Source organism: Pectinophora gossypiella, chromosome 18, assembly GCF_024362695.1.
Source record: "Pectinophora gossypiella chromosome 18, ilPecGoss1.1, whole genome shotgun sequence".
NCBI lineage: Eukaryota > Metazoa > Arthropoda > Insecta > Lepidoptera > Gelechiidae > Pectinophora > Pectinophora gossypiella.
Window position 1 is genome coordinate 10,769,022 of NC_065421.1, and position 11,881 is coordinate 10,780,902.

At 38.9% G+C, this 11,881-nt stretch overlaps 1 protein-coding gene across 8 annotated transcripts in view; it reads left to right on the forward strand.

Annotated features, from left to right (window-relative positions):
• Positions 1–11,881, forward strand: part of LOC126375192 (bifunctional glutamate/proline--tRNA ligase) — a 56,921-nt gene that overhangs the window by 5,943 nt on the left and 39,097 nt on the right. For all 8 annotated transcript variants that reach the window (XM_050022063.1, XM_050022065.1, XM_050022066.1 and 5 more), the window contains exons 8-13: positions 75–233; positions 410–484; positions 1,286–1,430; positions 1,922–2,166; positions 2,816–3,023; positions 3,939–4,127. In XM_050022063.1, coding sequence (XP_049878020.1) covers positions 75–233; positions 410–484; positions 1,286–1,430; positions 1,922–2,166; positions 2,816–3,023; positions 3,939–4,127 — 1,021 coding nt within the window. The remainder of the gene's footprint in view (positions 1–74; positions 234–409; positions 485–1,285; positions 1,431–1,921; positions 2,167–2,815; positions 3,024–3,938; positions 4,128–11,881) is intronic.

Genomic DNA, 11,881 nt, shown 5'->3' on the forward strand with positions numbered 1-11,881 from the left:
CAAATTGCGTGTGTGTGTGTGTGTGTGTGTGAAGTTTATTTTTTTTTTATTGATAAAAAATGTTCAAATTGCAGAGTGTACCCAACGTACGACTTCGCCTGCCCTATAGTGGACTCGATCGAGGGCGTGACCCACGTGCTGAGGACTATGGAGTACCACGACCGGGACCCGCAGTTCTACTGGTTCATAGACGCGCTGGGGCTGAGGAAGCCTTACATCTGGGAGTACAGCAGGTATATATGTTTTTAGCCGTAGTAGCGCAGTCGGAAGAACGCCTGACTCCCACTGTTGAGGTTCTAGGTTCAAATCCCAACAAGGGCCTCTTTTTTCTGTTGCGAATTTCTGCTGTGGCCTTTTTAGGCCTTCTGATACCGAGACCCCTTTGAACCTGTCGTGTTTTATGTTTCAGATTGAGCATGACCAACACAGTACTATCCAAGAGGAAGTTGACGTGGTTCGTCGAGCAAGGCTTAGTCGATGGATGGTAATTATGAAATTTGTTATAGTATTTCACATACCTACGTAGACTACTATTCAGAATTCCTAACGGGGTGAACAGAACCCACAGCTGATTATGATTATTTACTAGAAAGAAAGATAAAGCCGCCATAGCCCAGTTGGTAGAATGCTTGCCTCTCACTTTGAGGTCGCAGTTTTAGAATTCATGTGTGGATCATAAATGATTAACACGTGCTCAGCGGTGAAGGAAAACATCATGAGGAAACTCACATACCGGAGAAATGCATTTTTGGAGGTATGTGACCTAATATGCTAATATGTATTGGGCTGGTTTTCCCTTCGCGGGTTGGAAGGTCAAACAGGCAGTCGCTTCTGAATAAATTGGCTATGTCTTTACTTACCATCAGGTGAGAAAAAAAAATATTAATCCATGTTATGACAGCACGAAGTGTGTATTCAAGTCATCATTTGATGCGTAATATGGATGTGAGTTGAGGAGCTCGGTGGCGCAGCGGTTAACGCGCTCGGTCTGCGATTGTTGAAGTTAAGCAACTTTCGCAAAGGCCGGTCATAGGATGGGTGACCACAAAAAAAAGTTTTCATCTCGAGCTCCTCCGTGCTTCGGAAGGCACGTTAAGCCGTTGGTCCCGGCTGCATTAGCAGTCGTTAGTAACCACCAATCCGCACTGGGCCCGCGTGGTGGTTTAAGGCCCGATCTCCCTATCCATTCATAGGGAAGGCCCGTGCCCCAGCAGTGGGGACGTTAACGGGCTGATGATGATGATAATGGATGTGAGTTATGTTACCAGTGAGTGCATGTCTGCAGGGATGACCCCCGCATGCCGACGGTGCGCGGCGTGCTGCGGCGCGGCATGACTGTGGAGGGACTGCGGCAGTTCATCCAGGCGCAGGGCTCCAGCCGCTCCGTCGTCTTCATGGAGTGGGACAAGATCTGGGCCATCAACAAGAAGGTCAGTAACGTCGCGCTACAGTCAGTATCGTCGCATTACAGTCAGTATCGTCGCATTACAGTCAGTATCGTCGCTATACAGTCAGTAACGTCGCCTTACAGTCAGTATCGTTGCATTACAGTCAATGTCGTCGCCTTACAGTCAGTATCGTCGCCTTACAGTCAGTAACGTCGCCTTACAGTCAGTTACATCGCCTTACAGTCAGTAACGTCGAATTACAGTCAATATCGTCGCATTACAACCAGTATCGTCGCCTTATAGTCCTAACGTTGCAGGCTGATCACCCGATGGTGGAAAATTCCACTTAAAATCAACTCAGAATCATGGCCTGAATCATCCCTCAAAATTTTGTCGATGTCACTAACACCCTGTATAGCGCACATATAATGCATATTAATATAATTATCTTATTGTTCATTCAATGTTATCTTTGCTTTCGTTCCATACTACGATCGAAATACAATACGACTGTTTTTTTTTTAATCTTACAGGTCATCGACCCCATAGCGCCTCGCTATACAGCTTTAGAAACGAACCCAGTACCAGTGAACCTGAAAAGCGTATCACAGAGCAGCTTCACTGTGGCCCTTCACCCTAAGAACCCCGACGTAGGGTCTAAGACCGTATGGGTGTCTAACAGACTGTTAATAGACCAGGTGGATGCTAAAACCTTGAAGGAAGGTGAAAACGCGACTTTTATCAACTACGGGAATATTATGATTGATAAGATTCATAAGTGAGTATAATATGGTGGTAAAATATTTGTTCCACTTCACTCTAAGAACCCCGGCGTAGGGGCCAAGACCTTATGGGTGTCTAATGGACTGTTAACAAACCAGATAGATGGTAAAAACAGGTGGACCAGTGAGTATTTTTAAAGATCAGGGGTAAAATATTTGTTGCACTTCACCGTTGCTCTTCACCATAATAACCCCGACGCAGGGTCCAAGACCGTACGGGTGTCTAACAGACTGCTAATAGACCTGCTAGCGTCCGAGTTCCTGGAGTTGAGCCCAATATGGCTCATGTAACGAATTTTTATGTGATTTACTATTTAAATACACACACACGCACACTCGAATTTCTGGTTTATGGCGAAAATATCCTTACTGTTTACCACAAAAAGTCGACTAACGACCGTTTAACATATTGTACTTTTTTCTTTATTCTGAGTCCAGCCAAGGAATAAACAGTTGAATACCAAAATTATACGAGGCGAGCCCTAAGCGCTTCCCATTGTCCGGCTAAGTTCGTCGAACGCGTGACTTATTGTAGGATTTTAAACCAGTGAATTCCACTATGTTAAGTTGATCTTTGCCTACTTATGGCGCTGGTTACACAGATTAGTTTGCTTATGTTATAATTCGAAATGCAAACAATTCCAGGTCTGCAGACGGCACAGTGACCAGTATAGACGCGACTCCCAACCTCGACAATAAGGATTACAAGAAGACTCTCAAACTGACCTGGTTGGCTGACACACCGCAGTCGCCCGCTGTGGAAGTGTTCTGCGTATACTTCGACCACATCATCTCCAAACCACTACTGGGCAAGGATGAAGACTTCAAGCAGTATATCGGCCATCAGACCAGGGTCAGTAGTGAATTGATTGAGTGATTTTCGGGACGGCCTGTATTTTCAAGCTGCTTACGGTCCCCGTGGTCCAGTGGCTGAACGTTGAGCTCAAGCTCATCCCCGTTTTGAATCCCGGTGAGTCCGGGTTTGGTTAAGACAAGGCATGCTGATCACCCGATTGTCCGAAAGTGAGATGATTCGTGCTTCAGAAGGCATGTTAAGCATTTGGTTCCGGTTATTACTTACTGATGTAATTACTTAGTCGTGACATGGGCCTTTGGCAGCTTAACGATAACCCTGACACCAGGGTTGATGAGGTTGGTAATCCACTTCATAACGATAGAAGAAAACTATGAATTGTTTTAATGAATAATCTTCCTGATATGCCAGTAAAACGTACGTGTAAAATTATTTTATATTTTAAGACTAATCTAAAGCCATCGATTCCGTCCAGTTAATTTTGAGCAATTCCTGTCCACCTGTTGTAACTTTGTATATTTGTTTATTTCTATATGTCATATTATGGCAAAGAATAAAGAAGAATACTAAGTATATTCACCAATTCATATCGGGCGCCGATCTCACCCCCTCTAGGATCTTACTTTAATCTTAAGTAACTGTAAGCCACTAAGGAGTCTCGCTCGCGCTTACGAGTTAGAAGGCACACGGTACGAATGAGATTTTTGTATTGAGTCATAGATTAAGGAATAATACTACGTACAGAACGGCAACTCTCAGCTCCCTACCAGCCTCCGAGCAAGGTTTACCTCACCCCCCTATTGGTCTTACTTTAGTCACACACACAGATGCGCGTGTACGATAAAGTCAATGTGTAGTGTCTGTGTAAAACGAGGTGTTTTATATGAAGTTTCCGAGGTCTGATTGTGAGTTTAGCTTTCCCTTAAGTTTTAACGCGAATGTTAACAATTCCAGTGGGAGATCCCAATGCTGGGCGAGCCGGAGCTGTCCAAGGTGAAGGTGGGCGACATCATCCAGCTGCAGCGCCGTGGCTTCTTCCGCGTGGACGTGGCGCCAACACCGCGCTCGCAGCACACCAGCCGCGCCGCGCCGCTGGTACTGCTGCATGTCCCTGATGGACACACCAAGGAGATGCCCGGACAGGTATGTGCCGTACTTGTAGAAAGAATTGTTGTTGTAGCCGATATGCTCCATGGGATTCTTCGGATACTTTTCAATAAAGATGCTTCTTGTTTAATTAAAAGATGTATTCTTACTATTTTAACGATGTTTGTAACGTGAAAGAAGTTCAATAAAAAGATGCGTCGACGTCTCAAAGATGAAGATTATGATTATATAGAAGTATTTTTTGTCTGTCAAACTCAAATGACAGCAGCAGCATTGAGTTGAACGCTAACAATTGTTGTTTTTTTATTGTTACAAAACATTGTTATTATTTAACCGTTAAACCCCGAAAGGTATCCCGACATCATACCCACATCACTTATTAACGTATGTACAGCGACATACAACGAAAGGGCCCGCCCGATATAGACCGCTTGGTATTATAATGACGCTTCGCTCTTATCTCAAAAAATATGTCCTTTAAAATATGGATATACCGAAATAAAAAAAATATTATTTAGTATTATGTCTGCATTGATCACGGGCCTAAACCAAGTGATCACTCATTTGATAAATTGGGTTCTGTTACGGATCGTTCTGTCTGTAAGAATTTTCGGACTATTCGGCATGTGTTTAATATTGTGGCGTTTTCTAGAACACTATAAATTTGTCGGGGTGTAAATAGGTCAAGGAGTTGCATATTGTGAAGCAATGCGTATTACGCCAATGGAAATGACTTGTCTCGAACTGTAATCAGTTCTCGAATTTAAATAATCAAATTCATAATAATATTAAAATACATCATATCGATTTTATTTTTACTCGAGTGAGTAATCGATTTGTAGGTTATATATGTCATAACAACACTGGCCAGAAAAAAGTTGATGCTTTTGGCGGGCTGTCATTACGAAAAAACTAAATAATTTTCAGAGAACAAAAGAAGGTGCATTAGAACAGAGAACAGAAATAAGTGAACATTCAGATTATTCAGAAACAGATCAGAGCAGAAATAACAGTGTATTTTCAGATATAACAATCAACAACAGTTTTATCAGACTTCCTGTCGATGTGCAGGAAGAATATTCAGTTAAGTCTAATAATACTTATATATTTTCCTAATTACTTAGATATCAGTTATGCTATAGGTATTTGTATTATTTGGTATGAATCGACAAAGGGAACAAATGAAATTGCATTAAGAGGAGAGAACAGAAATCAGTGAATATTCAGATTATTCAGAAACAGATTAGAGAAGAAACAGTGTGTTTTCAGGTATAACAATCAACAACAGTTTTATCAGACTTCCTGTCGATGTGCAGGAAGAATATTCAGTTAAGTCTTATAATACTTATATATTTTCCTAATTACTTCGATATCAGTTATGCTATATTTGTATTATCCGATACAAATCGATAAAGAGAACAACAGACAGTAAACAGTAAAACGGATAGTAAAACAAACAGTAAAACATTGCAGTAGGTAATATCGTTGTGGTGATTTATCAGGTAATCAGATGAATTTATCAAGGCAATCAGGTGGACAGGGATGGCTGTAAGGGGCGGTTGGAGGCCATTCGCGGGGTTTCACCCCATATTCAAACATCGTGGGCTTTTTGCCCTATATTCAGACGGCTATGGGCACGTTGTCCATTTGTGGGTATTTTGCCCCATTGGTATTCATATAACTATAAAACATTCTAATCACATATTCTAACATCGTTGGTTTTTTACCCTATATTTAGACAGCTATGGGCACGTTGCCCATTTGTGGGTATTTTGCCCCATAGGTATTTCATATAACTATGACACATTTCAGTTTTGGAATGTGATTCAGAATTCAGATAATTCGTGACCTTACATGATTATGTATGGTTCACGACATGGTGGAGATGCTGGGATATCTTGAACATGTAATTTAGTGTTATGATACCCAGTATGAAATCAGTAGATACAGAATAGTTGACATCAAATCAGATGGACCTAAATAGATGGACCAATTCAGTTGTTAAATCAGTTGGCTCAAATCAGATGGGCCAATAAGAGTTGTTAAATCAGTTGGCTTAAATCAGATGGGCCAATAACAGTTGTTAAATCAGTTGGCTCAAATCAGATAGGCCAATAACAGTTGTTAAATCAGTTGGCTCAAATCAGATGGACCAATAACAGTTGTTAAATCAGGTGACTCAAATCAGATGGGCCAATAATAGTTGACTTAAATCAGATGGGCCAATAATAGTAGTTAAATGAGATGGACCAAATCAGTTGTCAAAGCAGATTGACCAGATTATTTGCGAATCAGATCAACCACATCATTTGATAAATCAGAAGGACGAAGCCAGTTGTTAATGTCATCGACATCAAATCGGATAGATCATGTAACTGTTGACCATAACAGTTATCAACATCAAATTGGATTGACCATGTTAGTTATCAACATTAAATCAGATTGACTATACCAGTTATCAACATTAAATCAGATTGGGTATACCAGTTATCAACATTAAATCAGATTGACCATACCAGTTATCAACAAATCAGAAATCAGATCATGAAATCAGATCAGTTGAATTGAGTTGTTAAGTTTGTTGTCAGTCAGTTTATTTACGAGTTTCGAAAAGTATTAATTCATTGATTTTATGTTTTTGGGGTACAAATTTTATTATGTTTTACTTCAATTTATATTGCAAAAATTCAGTGTAAACATGTTCGTGTCATTAGAAGGAATACCAACCAGTTGCTAAGAGTTAAGACCAAGTTTTCAATTAAATATCATATATTAACCAATTCATATACAACAGTTATAGAAAATGAATCAACAATCGTGCTATCAGTGGCGCAGAAGCAATCCAGGAGTCATTTTCCACAGCTAGTGGATGCCTTCCAGGTTATTATTCAGTACAATTAAGAGTTCTTTCTTGTTGACGAGCTTCGGGAGTTGGAGAAGATTAAACAGCAGTTTAATGAGGTAAACCATACGCTGACGCATACCAGGGAGCTGTCAATGATATCAGCAGCCTCGATCTCTTCAGTCGCAGATCAGGATATTCAGGTGAGAGCCTAATTGCCCTCTATTAAGCCGTACCTTCAGTAGCAACAAATTGGAATGCCTCCGATTTTTAGACCTTTTTCAGTCGTTAGTTGTCAGCACAAACCAAACATACCAACATCATCTGGAGAAAGTTGTGATATTAGATATATTAAGTTGTGATGTTACTGTTACTTTCCAGTTACCCAGAATAGACGTATCTGCTTATTTTTATCAAAAACATCAGCCAAATTTTCAGTCAGTGCGCTGTTTCACAATCAACAACAGCTTCAGCTAAATTAACAAGACAGAGAAATGAACCAGAGTTTGAGTCTAATTCAGCAAACTGCTGTTGCTCAAGTTGTTCCGAACATAGTGCAGCAACTTACACAATCTACTCAAAACCTACAGCAGAGTAGAATGCTAAACTTAATCAAAACACAGGTGTATTTCATAATTCTCGCGTCGGGGCAGTGTCTCGAACTGTAATCAGTTCTCGAATTTAAATAATCAAATTCATAATAATATTAAAATACATCATATCGATTTTATTTTTACTCGAGTGAGTAATCGATTTGTAGGTTATATATGTCATAACAACACTGGCCAGAAAAAAGTTGATGCTTTTGGCGGGCTGTCATTACGAAAAAACTAAATAATTTTCAGAGAACAAAAGAAGGTGCATTAGAACAGAGAACAGAAATAAGTGAACATTCAGATTATTCAGAAACAGATCAGAGCAGAAATAACAGTGTATTTTCAGATATAACAATCAACAACAGTTTTATCAGACTTCCTGTCGATGTGCAGGAAGAATATTCAGTTAAGTCTAATAATACTTATATATTTTCCTAATTACTTAGATATCAGTTATGCTATAGGTATTTGTATTATTTGGTATGAATCGACAAAGGGAACAAATGAAATTGCATTAAGAGGAGAGAACAGAAATCAGTGAATATTCAGATTATTCAGAAACAGATTAGAGAAGAAACAGTGTGTTTTCAGGTATAACAATCAACAACAGTTTTATCAGACTTCCTGTCGATGTGCAGGAAGAATATTCAGTTAAGTCTTATAATACTTATATATTTTCCTAATTACTTCGATATCAGTTATGCTATATTTGTATTATCCGATACAAATCGATAAAGAGAACAACAGACAGTAAACAGTAAAACGGATAGTAAAACAAACAGTAAAACATTGCAGTAGGTAATATCGTTGTGGTGATTTATCAGGTAATCAGATGAATTTATCAAGGCAATCAGGTGGACAGGGATGGCTGTAAGGGGCGGTTGGAGGCCATTCGCGGGGTTTCACCCCATATTCAAACATCGTGGGCTTTTTGCCCTATATTCAGACGGCTATAGGCACGTTGTCCATTTGTGGGTATTTTGCCCCATTGGTATTCATATAACTATAAAACATTCTAATCACATATTCTAACATCGTTGGTTTTTTACCCTATATTTAGACAGCTATGGGCACGTTGCCCATTTGTGGGTATTTTGCCCCATAGGTATTTCATATAACTATGACACATTTCAGTTTTGGAATGTGATTCAGAATTCAGATAATTCGTGACCTTACATGATTATGTATGGTTCACGACATGACTATGGGAACTATTGTAATGGTATGAAGGTTCCGTATCCGTGCTATTTCATATTTATTATCTCTATTATCTGCAGCGTATTATTGAACGGTCCGCCCCGCACGAATTTGTATCGGGCGCCGACCTCACTCCCTCTGGGTCTTCTAAATGGCCGTAAGCTGGGGGGGGGGGGGGGGGGTGTTGTGTTTGTGTCTCGCTCGCACTTACGCGGTAAGGCAAAACGTAATGACATTTTTGAATGGAGTTTCCGGGCTGTGTCTATAGTAAGAAACAGAGCACACCGCCCGCGCCATTCTTTAGTACTCCCAGTGCCTGATAGCCATACCAAGGAGATGCCTAAACAAATAAGGGATTTCGCTTGAAATTAAGTCGTAAGGAGTTGTTGCCACAATGTATTCTTCTGCATGTTTTGAATTTGACTTGCAATTGCGGTCGAAAAAGGGCGATAAACAAAGATAGCGATTTTAGCGCCATGAGTTTTGTGCGCGTACCAAATTATTGATAACGAAATAAACGGGTGTTTTCCTTTTTTTCTTGCCGTATATGTTGATTTTGACTACGTTTGAAAATATATTTCCTAATAGGTTTTAATTAAAATTTCTTTATTAAGTATGTTGTTGTTTGTTGTTATATTACCTACACTCCCAATACCTCAAAGCTTTGGTAGCATACTCAGAATGTATCATTGGCTACCGCATTTGGAGAATAAGGAGGGCCGCGTGATTCTGTTGCGTTGCTCAAGTAGTAGGTTATTTTATACCCTCGTCTGTCGTGGTCCACCTCAGTACGGTCACGAGCATTAATATGTGTACACTTTGGTACCATGTCACATAAACTTTTTTGACAAATTGAACTGTAAGTCTCACTAAATGTCGAATATGTTAGTGCGACAGAGTCCTAAAGTGGGTACATTATATTGCTCATGACTGTACACCTAGGTGATTTTATAATTTAGTGAAATGAGATACTTTTTACGAAACGTCAGAACGAATATTTTCTATTGGATTTGTATGGAAATACTGTAATAGTGACGTCATCAGCGGTCTACCATCGTCACTGCTACCTCATTTAGTAATTAAAATTCGAAAATAAGTTTTAAAGGGAAAAAGAGATTTTATGAAGACAATTTAGAAATTCATTTTATGATTTATCTCTTTGCCCTCGTAAAATTCCCTATTGTTTGAAAATTACATCAATTATAATTACAATACTGTTGTATTGTGATAATTACAAGAAAAGTCCATTATTATTATTTAGTCTGTAGCTGTAGCTGTCAGATTTTCTTAACGTCATAATGGTTTAATTTTCTTTACGTGGTTTCCGTTTACAATGAGGCTGACAGCTGTCTAAATGAATTTTCGTGATTTCTACAATAAAATAAATGCAAGTTTTTAGTTTACAATATTGTAAACTGACTATGAAAAAGATTACAAGAAACACTAGTTTTTTTCGTGATTTCTACAATAAAATAAATGCAAGTTTTTAGTTTACAATATTGTAAACTGACTATGAAAAAGATTACAAGAAACACTAGTTTTAACTATTTAGTTACAATCCTTTAATAACTTAAATAGACAAAAAAATATAAAAAAAAACAAATCATTAAAGTTTTACACACAATACTGTAACGTAATAAATTTTTACAATTTTTTTTTAACAATTTGACGACAATCATAAGGCCTCATACAATAATTTTGTCTCACATAAACAAGAATTAGAAGTGAGTTATTTAAAAATCAGTCACTGGTACAGAACATACTTCAATTCAAATCTGGGCTTGAAAACGGTTATACATTATTTAAGGTAGCATGATTATGATAGTACTACTGCATAACGACCTCTGTGGTCCAGTGGTTGAGCGTTGGGCTCACGATCCGGGGAGCCCGGGTTCTATTCCCGGGGACATATCACAAAAATTACTTTGTGGTTCCTTGTTTGGTTAGGACATTACTGGCTGATCACCAGATTGTCCGAAATTAAGATGACCCGCGCTTCGGAAGGCACGTTAAGCCGTTGGTCCCGGTTACTACTTACTGATGTAAGTAGTCGTTACATGAGCCATGTCAGGGGCCTATGGCGGCTCAATATTAACCCTGACACCAGGGTGGATGAGGTTGGTACTCCACCTCACAACCCACACGATAGAAGAAGACTGCTGCATAATAGTACATACTTGTTTAGATGACAGACATGTCTCTTTCGCACTAATAGTATACAGCTTAGGGCGAAAGAGGCGAGACATGTCACTTACGTTAAAGAGGAGTATAAGGTATATACAAGTGGTTAAGGTTAAGTTAATAATTCATAATAATTTATTAGTGAATCATGTGTAACATAACAATGATCTTACAATTACTGTTACCGTTATCATACCGGTATGAAATTACGGTAACGATTTCCTGGGGGGTTAAAATGGCCACATGGAAGCATTTCATCTAAGAAAACAATATTGCTTTTTGACATTTGGTTGCATTGCGCACTTGCTTTTTATATGCGCAAATGTCAAATTGCAATATTGCTTTCGTAGATGAATTGCTTCGATGTGGCCATTTTAACCCCCCAGTTGGTCCGTAAAACGATAGCGTAAACTTAACCCCTTGTATACCGCAACCGCTTTCAAACCCTGCTTCGAATGACGTAAATAATAAGCAAAGACTTACATGCTAACACAACAGAGCCTTACCTTGAGGCTCCTAAAAATATAATTTGAATTTTACAAATAACAATAACTATATAGGATAAGAAGCGAAATAGGCGCTTCTTATTTTAAAGAAAAAAAAACAAAATCTAAAGAAAACAAGTGACAAACGCACCAACCAATGTAACAGCTAAAACTAAGTAAACTTATAACAGCACCAGTAGGAGCAAAAATAACGTCTGAAAAAGTATATAATTAATAATAGGAGCCGAAATGTTATAATACCACTTGAAACGTAGCATGAAGAGTTACATATTTCTCGTCTCTTTCGTACAAAGCTGTATACCGTTAGAAAGGGACATCGTTCGTCTTTTTCACTCTAGGGGATATACTATATCTCTGTTGCCCTAATCATGCTACGTTTTAAGGTGTATAGCGAATGAATAACTTCGGCATTGTGCTGTCGTTTCTTCTAAACGTAACTTACAGTTTAAATATTATAGAATTAACAAA